This window comes from Olea europaea, unplaced genomic scaffold, assembly GCF_002742605.1.
Source record: "Olea europaea var. sylvestris unplaced genomic scaffold, O_europaea_v1 scaffold1511, whole genome shotgun sequence".
Taxonomy (NCBI): Eukaryota; Viridiplantae; Streptophyta; class Magnoliopsida; order Lamiales; family Oleaceae; genus Olea; species Olea europaea.
In genome coordinates, this window is record NW_019232689.1 from 90,508 (window position 1) to 107,380 (window position 16,873).

The following is a 16,873-nucleotide window of genomic DNA, read 5'->3' on the forward strand; positions in this document are numbered from 1 at the left end:
TTTTTAGAATCTTATTAGAAAATTCTGTTTGTCCGTTGGATTGAGCGTAATACGGTGTGGAGTTCACTATTTTAACTCCAAACTCGCTCAAGAATTTATTCACTTGATCTTCATTTAAAGAAGTTCCGTGATTTACCATCAAAGTTTGTGGAATCCCAAATCTGTAAATAATATGATCACGGATAAATTTTATGACACTCTTTTGGGTGATTTCTTTTAAAGGTATCGCTTCTACCCATTTAGTGAAAAAATCAATCGCAACTATAACAAAGGTATGTTGCTTGGACGATGGGGGATAAATCTTCCCTATCAGGTCTATCGCCCAACCCTTAAACGGCCAAGGTTTGATAATAGGTGCCATCTCTCGCGCTGGCGCCCTTTGTATTGGACCATGCTTTTGGCATGCTAGACAACTCTTTGTAGACTGAACGCATGATTCTCCCATCTTGGGTCAAAAATATCCATTCCTAATAATTAACTATCTCATCCTTTGGCCAGCTTGATGAGCTCCACATATCCCTTCGTGTACCTCAACCATGATTGTTCTGGCTTCTTACAAACTTACACATTTTAGCAATATACCATCAGATCGTTTTTTAAACAACTCCTCATCTATCAGTGTATAGTTTAGCAAACGCAACTTCATTTTTCTATTATTTCCTTTATTTGGTTCTTTAAGGAACCTTTTAATCTCTGTCCTCCAATCTATTGCATCTCCATCTTGTATGCAATGAATTTCAATCTTTCTCACCCTTCTTTGGACTACGGGCAATATTACTCCATATTCATAAGTAGCTTTCCAATTTAAAGCCTTTGAATACTCTGAGGCCATTTGAGCCAACTCATTTGCTACGTCATTATATATCCTATTAACACATTGAAACTCTACTTGGTCGAATTCTTCCAACAACTCTTGAACGATTTCATATTGACTTATAATGGAATCACTTTGGCACTTAAAATCACCAATCAATTAGTGAATTACCAATTGAGAATCGCCTCTAACGATCACATTCTTTACTTCCATATCTATCATTAATTCTAGGCCCACAATTAAGGCTTCATATTCGGTTTGATTGTTGGTGCACATCCTATCCAAAGTGAATGCGAACTTGTAACAAATTCCTAAAGGATTTATCAATATTACTCCTACTCCTTACACCTTTAGAGGTTTTTAACCCATCGAAATACAAAACCCAAGATTTTAATTCGAATGAATTGATTTCTAATTCAATTTCTTTAGGCATGTTAAGACATGGATGAACGGCCAGAAAGTTTGCCAAAGCCTGATTTTTTATTGCCTTTTGGGGTATGTATTGTATTTCGAATTCTGATAATGCTAACGTCCAAAGGCCTACCATTTGGTGTAAAATAGGGCGAGAGAACATATACTTAACCAAATTTACTCTAGAAATCAAATAAATAGTTATGGGCCGTAAATAAGTCCTTAATTTCGTACATGTGAAATACAATGCAAGACATAATTTTTCAATGGCAGAATAATTACATTCACATTTTGTTAACCGTCTACTCAAGTAGTAAATCGCCATTTCTTCACCAAATTGGTATTCTTGCGCGACCATTCCAGCTATTGATTCTTGTTCAGCCGATATATATACTTTCATTGGCCGTCTTTAGATTGGTGACACCAACACTGGTGAACTTGATAAATATGTCTTTAGGCTTTCAAAAGCCTTTTGATGCTCTTCTTTTCAGACGAATTCGTCCTAATTTTTCAATTTTAAAAGTGGCGAAAAAACTTTAGTTTGCCCTACACAGTTATAAATAAAGCGTCTTAAAAAATGTACTTGACCTAGAAACCTTTGCAATTCTTTTTTATTGTTAGGTGATTTGGCCTCTAAAATAGCCTTTGCTTTATTTTTATCAAGTTCAATCCCTCTTTTGTGTACTAAGAAATCAAGAAAGTTTTTTGCGTTAACGCCAAATGCACATTTCAAGGAATTCAATTTTAGTTTATATTGCCTCATTCGCTCAAATGAACATCTCAATTGTTCAAAATGGTCCCCCTCTTTAATGGATTTTACCACTATATCATCTACATACACCTTAACAAATTTGTCTATCATATCATGAAAAATCAAGTTCATTGCCCTTTGATAAGTTACTCCTGCATTTTTTAGGCCGAAGGGTATAACTACCCATTCAAAACATCCTAGAGATACAAGGCACCTAAAGACAGTTTTGTGTATATCTTCCTCAATTATATAAATTTGATTGTATCTTGAATACCCATCCATGAAGGAATATATTACGTGTCCGGCAGTTGAGACTACTAAAGAATCTACCGTAGGCATTTGATATTCATCTTTGGGTGTGGCTATATTTAAATTCCTAAAGTTTATGCACATCCTTAATTTACCATTCTTTTTTAGCACTGGCATGATATTGGACAACCATTCGATATATCTGGCTGTTCTAATAAAGCCTGCTTTTTATAATCGCTCTATTTCTTTCTTAATTTTAGGGAGTATATTAGGAGCAAAACGCCTAGGAGGTTGTTTATGAGGTTTAAAGTTTGGCTTGGTTGGTAATCTATGTCCACCAAACCTCTATCTAAACCAGGCATATGTTCATATTCCCAAGCAAAACAATCCTTATATTCCTTTAATAAAGCGATTAATTTATCACTAACCTCTTGATCGAGCATCTGGTGGACGAAGGTTGGGCGATCTTCCCCTTCATTGCCAATATTCACTTTAATCAGAGGGTCTTGTACTTGAGCGTATCTAGGCTTGGTGATCCCCATTACTTCATCGTCCAATTCCCTTATAGGCACTTCTTCTTCTAAACAATCCACATTGTTGACTTCTCAACCAATATTTTGTTCCAACTCGAACACTGCCAATTTGTCTCTCAATGCTTCCAAGGCTGCTTCTTCTTTTGTCTTGTCCTTACATTCTTTATTGAAAGCCATTAATTTGGCTTTGAAGACCTGAACATCGGCCATTTGCCTTTATTGCTTACAACTCATTTAAAACTCCTTGATTACTCTTTTGCCAATTAATGGCTCTTCTAGGGCCATTATGTTTGACCTCATCTGACTGAACATTTCAGTGAGCGCATCCACCAAAAACGGCTCTTCACTCTGCGCGACAATTTGAGTTTCTTCTCCATCTCGGACTACTCTGACAGGTCCATAATGTCCTTCGTACATGAACCTTTCTACTGAGTTTGCTTCTGCAACAAAAGGTCTATGATCGGCATGCACCACTTCTGCTTTGCCTTTGTCATTCCAAAAAACTAGGACAGATTATGGTCCTAATAGTTGTTCCTATAGTTATGTCCAATGGCATAATCCCTTTAGCTAAAGTTGTTCCTCCATTGAAACTCGTAAGGATGACTTCTGTTGGGATTATATCACCTTCCGTCTTTACAAATTTCCTCATCATCCTAGATGGAATGGTGTTTATAGCTGCTCCATTATCGACAAGCACTTTTGCCACAGGTATGCCGTTAACTAGAGTTTTAACGTACAATGACCTCAAGTGTTTAGTTAACTTCATGGCTGGTCGCTTAAAAATAACCTTTTTGGCAGCATCTATTTCCACTTCCTGCTTGTCCTCTGTCGAGTTATCCTTTTGTGATGAGTCAACGTGCAGCATGTCGCACTGAACTTCCATTTTCTGAATTTCCTTTTTACTGTTTTCTAATACTTCTTCTTCAGTTACCCAACCTGTGGGAGGAGGCATTATTCTTGAAGGTGATCCATACTTTTCAGAGCGAGGAACTCTCTTTTTCCTTTTTGGTGTCCCGTACAGCACGTAATAATCGAAAGAACGCCCAGACGGTTCCTCCAACAAGTCCACTTCACGACCCCCTCTCGATGTAGTTACTTCAACAGAGTATTGTACGATACTCCTCTTTTTCTTCTTTCTGCTTCCAAATCAATTTCCTCTTCGATATCCGTCATACCATCATCTCCTTCATCATCGTAGGCCCCTTTAGAAGTTTGGCCTTCTTCATATTCCTGCACGCATGCTTCTTCTTCGTTATCCTCCATCTCTTCTTCTTCTTTCTCTTTATTCTTGAACTCATTGGCTAGCAAATAGTTATTAGTCATGACAGGAGGTAACGTACCAAACTGAATAGTAAGGGACCGATCTGGGTCTTCTCCATCTCTTCTGTCTCGCTCAAACTTCGCCTCCTAGAAGAACTTTCTAGCAATTCTTTCATCGATTCAGCTGTACTAGTCTTCTCACTGTCTTCGAGAATATTTTGATTGGCCACCTCGAGTAGCTTAGGCGCCTTAGGACGTGACATTTCCTATTGTTGCCTCATCATTCGTCCATAGTTCCGTTGAAAACGTTTTTGTTGGGTTCTAGTCATCTCATTGAAGGGTATCGCCCTTCCTGCATTATACTGGAACGAATGTCATACATTTGGTTGGCGAGGCTACGGCCTGAATGTTTTCCCATTATTCACTGGACTGAACTACCTCTCAAAAGGCAGTCCCCTATAGAACGATGCACCTCGCCCTCTACCAGGCTGAGCGTTTGGGAAAAAACTAGGGTGATGGTGATGCTGCCATATCCTTGGTTTCTCTGTATTCCCACTCGCTTTTCTTTTACATCTTGCATACAGGACGTCTTCATCCTTTACAGGCTCTTTCCCTTTGATACGTTCAAAAACACTGGGATGTGGTCCAGGGTCCTCTTCCCCGTCATCTATAACTAACTTGAATTTTGGCAACTTGTTCCTGAAACCAGTCGTCACCATGTTCACCCCAAGTGGTTTGGAAAAGGGTTTTCGTCCACTGCCATCTTCCTCTTATTCTCGAACGTAATTCGTCCTGATTCAATGGCATCCTATAACACATGGCGAAAAACCAAACAGTTATTAGTCAAATGTGACCATGTATTATGCCACTTACAATATTTTTTACCCTTAACTTGTTCAGGGCTTGGCAATTTATGTTTATCGCTCAACTTTATCTGCTTATCCTTATATAGTTTATCAAATATAAGGTCAGTTTTGGTTACATCGAACGAGAACGTTTCTAGCCTTTTTGTTTTCATCTTTTATAGGCTCATCCTTGCCCGACGGTCTAGGCTTAGCCATTATATGACAAGTATACTCGTCTCCTTTGATTAATTCGGCCAAACACATTTCGGGTTGATCGTAATACTCGTCATTAATGGTATGAACATCAAGATTTGGGTCTCTATAATAAGTCCCCTTGTTAGAATTTTTCATTTGCTCTTCTTCTCTTATTAATCGTTCATACCTAATCACGTTCGCGCTCAATTGGAAAAGATCAGGAAATTCCTTGCCATGGAACTTCTTTTTCAAATCAAAGTTTAGACAACTTTGAGCGATTTTGACAAACTCCTTTTTGGGCAAAGGTATAAAACATTTACTTCTTGCTATTTTGAACCTTTGAAGGAAACATTCTTTCCATTCGTTTGGCATTTGACGTAGATTCGCCAAATCGGTCAAAGTAACTTTGGACTCAGTCTTATAAAACTGAGCATGGAATAATTGCTCCAATTGTTGTCATGTTTGAACAGAGTTTGCTGACAAATTGATGAACCAGGAGAAAGCTAATCCTGTTAATGAATTAGGGAACAGCCTCATTTTATGGTAATCAGTTACGTCACAACTTTGCAGTGTGAATCGTCCTATGTATTCTAGAATAGACACCTCTCCTAAACCGGCAAATAATGAGAATTCTGGCCATGTTGTCATAATGTACATTCCCATTTTGGGTAAATCTTTTCATATTATGAATATTTCATAGATTTACCTGTTCAACGACATCCTGTGTGAGTTCTCCAAGTAATGCACGCATGATTCGAGGACTCAACTCTGTCAGTGGTTCGTAATGACTGTAACTATTTTGACTCTGTCCATCTGTTCGTGGAGAGCAATGTTGCTCCTCATATCACTCGATCACAGATTTGACTCCTCCCTGACTTGCTTCCTTATCAGATTTCTGAGGCATATTGTTTCACTTTTTGTATCTTCAACACCAAACACTAAGGTCCCACTGGGCGTGCCAAATTGTTTCGCGCAGGTAGTCGCTAACAATTAAAAAGAAAATCAGACGATTGTGTGAGGAATAAACCTCTTGAGACAAAGTCCCAAAATGAGTGTTTTATTGGCAATGACTTTACAATTGGAACTAAACAGAATGCCTCCAAGGGGAGCAAGTACACGAGTACTGAAAAGAAATGTTTAAATTTAAACTAAGAAATTGAAATTACATATTCTCTGTTTGAAAGTGTTTGATTCAGGTCTGCTTGCTCTATGTCTTCTCTTCCTTTTATATTCCCTTGATAATTTCTTCGTGATCAACCGCTTAGAAATTGCTTGATTGCTTTATAACTACCCACTTTTTTTACAGTGGCTAACTTGTTGTGGAACTGCCGTCTCTAATTGCTGCCACTACTCTTTGTCGTTCAACCGTCTTCAACTGAACTCCTTGAATCGTGGAACGTGATAAGGATACTCAATAACTGCACTTCTGGATAACGATAACATCTTATATTTGCTAATATCCTGGGCGATTCGAAGGTTTGGGCGAGAACAGGGTCATAGCTCTGGGCGACTGTAAGGCACTTCATTCGCTTAGATCTTGGGTGTCTTGCAAGCTTGGGCGATGATATTATTGTGTTCGTGGGCTTCCACTGCATTCATTAATAACCCTATCTGGGCCTTTATCCTGAATTGCCCAGTTGGACTTCATTCTTTGGACTATTTGATTTGGGAATTCCTCAATTGGGTTTCATTCCTTGGGCTATTCGATTTGGACTGCACTTTTAGTGTGTCAACAATTTTGTTTGGCTTTAAGTTTCTACATCCATATGATCTACTAAAGTAGATCGGTATTGACCATATAATAAAAGCAGATCTTGGTCCATGGAGTCCCAAGAAGGTAAGAACTCCAACCTGACTGATGCTTCTTCGGCCCAAAAATCATAAGAACAATACAATTCTTAATTGTTTAGGAGTTTGGTACACGATTATGTCAAAACAGTCTCTTGCAAATTAACATCAAAACTACCAATTTAATATTGGTTTGTATTTGATCCCACCGTTTCTCAGTTAGTTGCATGCATTAAATTGGCTTCAATATTTTATCAACAACTTGAATGAATGATGAATACTATCTGAAATTTATTCATTTGAAATTAAATGATGTGATGATTGAAACCACTTTATATTTATATCTGCCCACAATGCATGTTCACTGTTGACTTCAATATAATTTTAAGTGATTATTTTATATTAAAAAAATTATTTAATTTCAGAATTTCTGTCCATTGTAACAGCAGAATTTAATTGAATTTGAAACTGCTTTTAAGGTAAAAACCAGAGAATGGCAAATAGTCTCTCCATTCCTTTGATCCTTATTATATCTCAGTTGTACCTTCAAATATGGTTCCTCAAGATTGATGCGAAAGTTACATCAATTATAGTGTTTGGAGATTCCACAGTAGATTCCGGGAACAATAATTATCTTCCGACGATTCTGAAAAGTAATTTCATGCCTTATGGTCGTGATTTTGACGGTGGGAAGCCCACCGGAAGGTTTTCCAATGGCCGGATTCCAACAGATTTCATATCTGAGGCCTTTGGACTCAAAGAAACTGTCCCTGCTTATTCAGATCCAGCTTATAATATATCAGATTTTGCTACAGGCGTCTGCTTTGCTTCGGCTGGGACTGGTTATGATAATCTTACATCTCGAGTGCTTGTAAGTATCTCGTGCATTTCGATTTTAGCATCCTATCTCTCACTTCTCCACCCTTCACTTCACTGTATTTGGCTACATGAACCTCGCCACCCTCTCTATTTTCGACTTTTTTAACCATTGTATGTTGCATGTTTTATGAATAACGAAGATAAACAAAGTACATACATACTCGGGCCTGTGTAGGATAGTTTCTGCTTCTACTTCAGTTTTTTTTACAGAGAGTGTTTCTCTAAAAGCTCAAAATTATATAAACAAGCTCAAAAGTCATGCCAAATAGACCTCACTTGAACTTTATTCCTTGTTTGGGCTCCATATTAATGAGATTTTGGAAAAAATATATTTTAGAATAACAATTCTTTGGAAAACATATTTTTAAAAAATAAGAAAAAAATTTAGATTTACATGTAATATTATTTTATTGAAAAACGTGTCATCGAAAATGAAGAAAGGTAAAAAAGTGTTAAATAAAAATAGAGCTCAAACAGGGACTTAGCTATAAGAAACACTATTATGATGTTGATGTTAAATAGGAGCCCGCGTTAAGATCACCATCATAAAAGAGAGAAGCTGGATAAGATAGAGTGTGGTAATGTAGTCTAAAGTTAACGTCAATCTCTATAAATTATATAAATTGTGAGTGTCATTATTTCTTTCTCCAAATCGATTATTATCAATGGAATAGACTTGGAGTTTCGAATTCTCCACAATTGCATAAAGCACGGTATTGATACTTATGTACAATTTGAATTTCAGAATGTAATGCCTCTTTGGAAGGAATTAGAAAAATACAAGGAATATCGAAAGCGGCTAAAAGGCTATCTAGGCACCAACAAGGCAGAAGAGATCTTAACACATGCTCTATACATTATCAGTATGGGAACAAACGACTTCTTAGAGAACTACTATTTGCTTCCACACAGGCAATTACAGTATACCGTGGAAGAATACCAGAATTTCTTAACAGGCATTGCAAGAACTTTCATCAAACAAATATATAAACTTGGAGCCCGGAAAATATCATTAACTGGGCTTCCTCCAATGGGATGTTTGCCACTGGAGAGAACAACAAATTTCTTATTTGGAAGAGATTGCATACAAAAGTACAACAATGTGGCTAAGGACTTCAATAACAAGTTACAAGCATTAGTTTCGACGCTTAGCAAGGAGCTTTATAAACTTCAATTGGTGTTCTCCAACCCATACGATATTCTTTACGAGATTATTCAGAAGCCTGAATCATTCGGTAAGTTTTGAACTTTTAAGTTACAAGTAAACAGGCCTATAAGTTGCTTATATGAATTTGAACATGTATTACAGGATTCGAGAACGAGGCATTTGCATGTTGTGGGACAGGAGAGTTTGAGATGAGTTATTTGTGTATTGAACTCAATCCATTTACATGTAGAGATGCAAATAAGTATGTATTTTGGGATTCATTTCACCCTACTGAGAAAACAAATGCCATAATGGCGAATTACGCGGTCAAAACTACTCTATCTGTGTTTCAATAGAGATTTGAATTATTTGCAGTATTTACTTAATTAAATATTATATTTGTCCAATTGTGCTCTATTTATTAATAGAGTGGAATTTAAAGTATTGAATTGTTGATAACAGTGAATTCTTAGTTAAAGACCTTGTAAAGGCTTAGAGCAACCACATATATGAACGTAAATATTTTAATGGCTCTGCTCATATATTTATCTGCCTGGCTCAGACATTAAACAGGTAAACCTTTAAACACAACCATAACAGGAACATAAATCCTTACAATCAGGGATGAACTCCAAAACCCCCAAAAAGTAAAATGACCAAAAATAATGAAGAATAATTCTAGAAACTTCTACCACCAAATATATTGGCACAACCTCAAGTAGGAGTATCCCATGTCAGTCATCGGTTAAACTCCATAAACAACACATTTGCCCTCCAAAACAATTGGAATATTTTGCTCACAAGGCCCAGCTGAGTATACACGTCCTATATGTCAAACATTTAATCAATAACAAACTTTAGGTGCATCCAAAACATAAGTAATATGATATGTATAATGAGAGGATGAACAGCAAAGGGTAGATATAAACCTTAATGAAGTTTTGATTATCATTCTGGCTTCTTTGGAAAATGCAGCTTGATGAGCATGGGAAGCTCAACAAGTTCGACCTGAGACTTGCCCAACAAAATGCGCTTCAACTTTTCATCACAGTTGACAATGTTCTTATTGTTTAGATCCTAGAAATATAAAAGATACGTGATGGTCAGGACAATAGCGCGTTCATGATATTACTAAATCATCTGAAAAGAACCACCACGGCCCCAACTCACTGCTCCCATTTCCTCGAAAAGAAATTACAGATAAACGATGGTATGCATCCTTACTTCTGTTTCTTAAAAATACATGCAGCATGCAACAAGTTAAGAGGAAAAGTTACTCAATTTTGTCTCAAGAATTTTCTACCATTCTGCTGGTATCCAGGCTGGGGAATGTTTGTTAGCTTTAATAAAATAACTTCAATGACACAATATATAAATTTAAGCTTCTTCGGGAAGCATCATATTGCAAAGTTGCTTTTCTGCCAATAACTGGCAGGTAACATGACTGCCCATCTCTTTCTAGAACCTTGTATAAATTACTTATCATAATGTTTATAATTCCATGATTCATTGCAAATTTCTGTCAACAGTATTCACATAAGTTATATGTGCTTAGAGCCAGAATGACAGTCAACCACAGCATGCATGAAGGTGTATAGTAATTCAATTTCCCTTCAATGAAATATCTTTGTTTACTCAAAAATGTTAATGAGCAATGTCTTGTGCAATTATGCACGTCGCTTCAAATATTTCCCAACAGACACCATCAAATTGATAGAAGAAATACTCTACTTTATAGCACAAAATCACGAATTTTACACCAGTGTGACTGTGTGAGCTCAACATTGTAACAACTGTCTTCAGTTCCACATCCCCAAGTAAAACTTCCGTGTGGACTTATAAGCACATTAAGCAGCCCCCTTTACAAGTCAGTTTCAAGAGTGAGTTTTACCAAAAGTGACAGTAACATTCTATCAAATTAGTCATTCACTTGTTGGGCACGGGGAGACCTCAGGGAAGGTTAATTTTGTGTTCCATGAATTAGAAAACTACAAGGAATACCTAAGACAACTAAAAGGCCATTTAGGCACTACCAAGACAGAAGAGATCTTAACATATGCTCTATACGTTATCAGTATGGGAACAAACAACTTCTTAGAGAACTATTACTTGCTTCCACGCAGGCAATTACAGTATACCTTCGAAAAATACCAGAATTTCTTAAAAGGCATTGCAAGATCTTTCATCAAACAAATATATAAACTAGGAGCCAAGGAAATATCATTGACCGGGCTTCCTCCAATGGGGGAATATTAAAAAATAAAAGAATTTTATTCAGTAAAAAGTTCATTTATGATTGATCCATGTTAGGCACGAAGAGCAGTTATTTCATATACTTGGAGGAGGATAGGGTCTGGAATTTAACCTGGAGATTGTTTTCCTTGATATATAACCAAACACGCCTAAAACAACCCAACCGAGAGCTCTGCGACTGACCCATGAACTCTCTTAGTGTTGAAGGGAGATTCACTAGGTCAATCAAATTGGCAAGTTTCTTAGGGTTGTCCATGACAGCCTTTTTCATCTTCTGTGATATCATTTGTCCCAATCTTCTTTTTGGTAGCTGCAAACACAAAAATACAATAACAGTCTCATATAAATCATACAAAAAATAAAAGAATCCAATTTCGATATTTTTACAACAGTCAAATATCAAGAAGCCAGTAAATTCAAATTTAAGGACCTGAAATAAACTCGAGCAATCCAAAATGTGAGATGGCGGAATCGTAATTCTGAGAGTAATTTAATCAAACACCTTGACTGCGGTGAATAAACTTGAGAGAATCTCCTAACTCAAACCTGAAACCTGGACTACTGGAAAGTGCCGACTCAGTGCAGACATAGAATTTGAAAGTACGCTAATGAATCCCACCTTCAACTAAAAGCAAAAGCTACCGAGAATTTATGGCGATTTTTGGTATATTTGTGAGCTAAAGCCACTGTCCCAAGAATAACTCTATTTGTGAACTGCAACTTACCATTGAGGGGAAAATTAAACCTGTGTCCCAGCCTTTACAAGGCAGAGCATTTAGGTTCAAACTTTTAAAAAGAAACGGCTGAGTACCCCCTTTTACCTAGGAAAAACTAGCCAATCGTCATCATATTCCAATAAGACAAAATTTATGTACAAATGGAAATCCTGTGAGCAGATTAAAGCAAATATCCATCAAGAAACACAACTCTTTGGCATAAAAAAGTGATCTATGTAGGGGTAGCAAATGGGCCGAGCGAGCGAGCCACCCCCCTTTTACCTAGGAAAAACTAGCCAATAGTCATCATAGTCCAATAAGACAAAATTTAGCCCCCGTTTGGCCCCCATTAAATTATATTACATTACATTCCATTTCTCTCTCTCCTATTTTTAACCACACAATCTTCTATAAAATAATATTACACGTAAATCGAAAACTTTTCCTTCTTTTTCAACTACTCATTTTTCAAAAAAATACTATTCTACCCATTTTCATTTTCCAAAAATGGGGGCCAAACGGGGGCTTATGTACAAATGGAAATCCTGTGAGCAGATTAAAGCAAATATCCATCAAGAAACACAACACTTTGGCATAAAAAAGTGATCTATGTAGGGGTAGCAAATGGGCCTAGCGGCTCGTTAGCTCGCTCGCTGGCTTGCAAAAACGGAGCTCGTGGACGGCTCGAACTCGTAAAAACACGAGTCCGAGCACGAGTCGAGCGGGCCGGTTCGATGGACAAGCCGAGCCCGCTTGACTCGTTTGGTTAGCACAAAAAACGAGCCACGAGCTGGCTCCAAACGAGCCCACGAGCCCAAGCTCGTGTTAAATGTGACCGTTTCGGTCACTTTATTGGCCGTTTTAGCCCCCCATTTTTTTTCTTTTTTTTTACCGTTAACGGTCACTGAATTTTTTCAGTAACCGTTTTGGTCCTTATATATATATATATTAATTATCTTTCTCTCAACTTTCTTGTATTGTGTTGATAACTTGCAATTTTTATATACAATATCCAATTCTCATTTCTCAGTTCTCACTATATTTATTGAAATTTCATCCAATTTTCATTCCTCACTACATTTATACAATTATTCTTCTACTAGTTATTACTTATTACAACTAAACAAATTGATCCACACTCATTTGTCGAAAACTTGTTCGGTGTGGGAGGAAACGAATCGTCTATGACACCGCAAAGTCAATTTCAGAATCAATTTGAAGGTCTAAATGACATACCCCTACCTGAAAATATTCCAGATTTGGATCTTCATCATCATAAAAGCGACAATCCAAATTATCCAATTAATTTGGATGATGTTGACGTTCCCGAAACGGAACACGATCAGGAAGAAGAGGTTGAATTAAACATTCCTGATGCGAGGGGAAAGCGAAAGGGGAAAAAACAAGCAAAATGTTGAGATCACTTTAAGTTAATTTCAACGGAAAAAATCGTCAATGGAATCCAAGAATCCAAAGCAGTATATAAATACTGCCAACAAAGATTGGCAGGCAAAGAGAAATTGGTACCACCCATCTCAACCGTCATTACAAAGTATGTGCGGTCAAACACGGACTTATTCCAGGCTGTCAAACACAATTGCAATTTGGCAGTCCAGACGCCGGTGGTTCTACTGCACCCCTATCCACATGGGTGTATTCGGAGGAGAAAGTTCGAACTGGAATGGTGAAACTTGTTGCTGGTACTGAGTTGCCTTTGACATTAATTGACAACCAACACTACGTCTTGTATGTGAAAGAATATCTGCAACTAAGGTACGTTGGGGTAAGTCGAAACACTCTTCGTTCCGATACAATACAATATTTTACTTCAACAAAACAACAATTAATTATGGATTTGCAAAAATATGGAGGTGTCATATCTTTAACTTCAGATATCTGGGAATGGATTAATAAAAGAGCATATATAGTTGCAACTGCACATTATATAGACCCATTTTGGTGCATGCATAAAAAAATTATTACTTTTAGAATTATTGAGTTTCCTCACAACGCTAATAATATATTTAATGCTATTATTAGTATTGTTAGAGAATATCATTGCGAAGGCAAAATTTGTTCATTTACTTTCGATAATGCTAGTGTTAATAAAGTAGTTGCTGAAAATTTGTATAGGGTACTACAACCTGATTTTGGTGGGTATTTGTTTCATATTCGTTGTGTATGTCATATTTTGAATTTAATTGTCCAAGATGGTTTAAAATATATAAATGATGAATTTCAAAATATTAGGAATGCACTAATATATATCACAATCTCTTTAAGTAGAAAACAAGCATTTGAGAATTATTGTGCCGAAATAGGAGTGCAAAATGCTAAAATATTTGTTAGCGACATAATCCATAGGTGGACCTCTACTTACTTGTTATTAAAGTCATGTGAATGTTTTAAACATTTAATAACTTACTTTTATAACAATAGATATGTTAGAAGTGATGACAAGGATATGTTGATTGAACGTGATTGGTCAATTCTACTTACTAAGTTGTTCCCTTGTTTTTTGGTCAGTTCTCTTTTTTCATTACACTAATCTGCGTATCGTGCGTTGCACGAATTTTGTATTTATTTTGATTTTATTAACGTAAAATTTATAGATTGTACAAAAAGTGTTTGGAAATAAAAAATATCTGTTTGATTATCATCTTATGGTCGACTGTATATTTTATGTCACGATAATTTATTTTTATTCTTATAAATAAGTATAATGAATGTTGTGATTGTATATATGTCAACGATAATTTATTTTTAATTATTTATTGTATTTTTTTGTTTAATGCAGATGAAGATATTTTTTTATCTGATATTGTAAATAAGTTGTAAATTGAATTTTGCAAAATGCTTTTCTTCAGCAACTTCGATTCGAGAGGCTATACTTGTAGTTCAAAAATAACATATGCAGTTGTAAATTGAAAGAGAATATCCACATAGACAAACATTTAAATAACAAACTCAGTTTCGCATGTAAAATAATTTGAAGTGGCACTTACTGGATGACCAACTCCCTTGTTGGTGTAAGAATTAGAACCCTAACAGCAGACTTGTTCTTCGGACGATACAACAGTCACTCCAAGGTTGGTAGGGCAAAAGAATTTTAGAAAAAAATTTAAATAAATTTTATTTGAAAGAGAAAAGAATTAAAAAGAAATTTAAATAAATTGATAAAAAAAAACCAATTATTTATAAAGTAAAATTTTTAATTTTAATTAAATAATATTTATATATTCTTCATTTAATTTTCATAACTTTATTTTATTTTTTACTTCTAAATAATTTTAAACGAATTTTTTTACTTATATAAGTAATTTTTACATATATTAGAAATAGTTTTTGTTAATATGTTTATTTAAAATTTTATTTTTTACTAAAAGTGATTTTTTTTTTACTTATAAAAGTGGTCAGCACGGAGTAATGCGGGAGGTATGGAAAGTTGCGTGTTCCATAGATTCACATGCCTCTCTTACACTATATATATAATATAATAATATAAGCAAATGAGTTGATTTGAAAAGGCGTAGCCATAGCGAATGAAAATTGAGAACGGAAAAGTACAAAATTTTTTTTGAATAATCCTCCGCGCACGGAGACCACACTATATATAATTTTTTTTAATTCTTTTCTTTTCAATTTTTTTAACCTACAAATAATTTTTTCGTTAAAACTGAAATATTAAGTTTTATATGGAAGAGAAAAGAATTAAAAAGAAAAAAATAATTGATTTTTTTAAAGAAAAAAATGCATTTGTTAACACATACGTTTAATCTCCATTTAACTATTTTCGATATTTATTTAGATCATCCGATATCTCTACGATATAGTTCTCAAAATGAGTTTCGAGAGAATGTAAAATATTTATCGATTTGACTATCATACAATCGTCGACGAATTTTTAAAGTTAGCTTGTTATCGAAAATTTCGAAATAGTAATAAAATAATTGATTTTTTTAAGAAAAACGACTTATGCGTATTTTTTAACGCATACGTTTAATGTCTGTTTAACTATTTTTTATTTTTTTAAAATATTTGTGTTATTTACATTACAAATTTTTTTCAATTTAAAATTCTTTTCTCTTAATAATTTTAAACAGAAACTTAGTTTTGATTTACATTATAGATTATTTTTCTTTTCAACTTAAAATTCTTTTTTAATTTCTTTCTTTTTAATTTTTTTACTCACAAGTAACTTTTTATTTCTTAGAAATATTTTCTATCTTATATTATTAGTATTTTTATTTTTTAATAATTTCAAATAATATTTAATTTTATAGTAATTAAATATATAATTTTTTTTTACTTTAAAATATTTTATTGCACTATAAGAAATTGCTATAACACGTAATTTCCATACCTCTTACGACTCCATGCTCAACCACTCTTATATAGATATATATAGTAAGAATATAAGAAAAAAATTACTTTTATATAAAAAAAATAAAAAATATTTTACAAAAATTTATTTTTAAGTAAAAAATTTGAAGAAAATAGAATTAAAAAGAATTTTAATTTTTGTTGTTCACATTATAAATTTTTTTCCAATTTATAATTCTTTTCTCTTAATAATTCCAAACAGAAACTTAGATTTGAATTTTTTTTGTGTAGTTTTACGTTATAAATAATAGTTTTTTCAATTTAGAATTCTTTTTAATTTTTTTCTTCAAATTTTTTATTATTAATCAGTATTTTTTAATAGTTTGAGATAAAATTTAATTTTTTAGTAATAATTTAATATATAAAATGATGAAAAAAAATATTCACTCCGTACATTGAGAAAAAAATTTCCATCATATCACATAATTTATTTTGAGCAAAATGATGCATTGAGAAAATTGTTGCGAAAAAAGAATAATTAGTAATAAAATAATTGATTTTTTTAAGAAAAAACGATATATACGCATTTTTAACACATATGTTTAATCTCCGTTTAACTATTTTTGATATTTATTTAGATCATCTGATATCTCTACGATATAGTTCTCAAAATGAGTTTTGAGAGAATGTAAAACATTTATCGATTCGA

The 16,873-nt window shown here is 34.5% G+C and overlaps 2 protein-coding genes across 2 annotated transcripts; one reads left to right on the forward strand and one right to left on the reverse strand.

Annotated features, from left to right (window-relative positions):
• Positions 1-7,323: 7,323 nt before the first annotated feature.
• Positions 7,324-9,279, forward strand: LOC111376523 (GDSL esterase/lipase At4g26790-like). Its single transcript, XM_022999483.1, has 3 exons — positions 7,324-7,717; positions 8,471-8,960; positions 9,035-9,279. The coding sequence occupies exons 1-3, from the start codon at positions 7,340-7,342 to the stop codon at positions 9,226-9,228; spliced, it is 1,062 nt and encodes a 353-aa protein (XP_022855251.1). The 5' UTR covers positions 7,324-7,339; the 3' UTR covers positions 9,229-9,279.
• A 103-nt stretch (positions 9,280-9,382) lies between these two features.
• On the reverse strand, positions 9,383-11,991 carry LOC111376494 (upstream activation factor subunit UAF30-like). The gene is made up of 4 exons (XM_022999456.1): positions 11,556-11,991; positions 11,238-11,435; positions 9,802-9,949; positions 9,383-9,697 (listed from the first exon to the last, which is right to left on the reverse strand). Exons 2-3 carry the CDS (start codon positions 11,409-11,411, stop codon positions 9,821-9,823), a joined length of 303 nt encoding a protein of 100 aa, XP_022855224.1. The 5' UTR covers positions 11,412-11,435; positions 11,556-11,991; the 3' UTR covers positions 9,383-9,697; positions 9,802-9,820.
• Between the last annotated feature and the right edge of the window lie 4,882 nt (positions 11,992-16,873).

What these genes read in the sequence shown, in the direction of transcription:
- LOC111376523 (XM_022999483.1), top strand. Translation starts at nt 7,340, where the DNA reads ATGGCAAATAGTCTCTCCATTCCTTTGATCCTTATTATATCTCAGTTG. An exon ending in ATCTTACATCTCGAGTGCTT is followed by an intron (nt 7,718 to 8,470) that starts GTAAGTATCTCG and finishes TTTGAATTTCAG; the next exon opens with AATGTAATGCCTCTTTGGAA. An exon ending in TCAGAAGCCTGAATCATTCG is followed by an intron (nt 8,961 to 9,034) that starts GTAAGTTTTGAA and finishes CATGTATTACAG; the next exon opens with GATTCGAGAACGAGGCATTT.
- LOC111376494 (XM_022999456.1), bottom strand. Translation starts at nt 11,411, where the DNA reads ATGATATCACAGAAGATGAAAAAGGCTGTCATGGACAACCCTAAGAAA. An exon ending in TCAAGGAAAACAATCTCCAG is followed by an intron (nt 9,950 to 11,237) that starts GTTAAATTCCAG and finishes TTATATTTCTAG; the next exon opens with GATCTAAACAATAAGAACAT.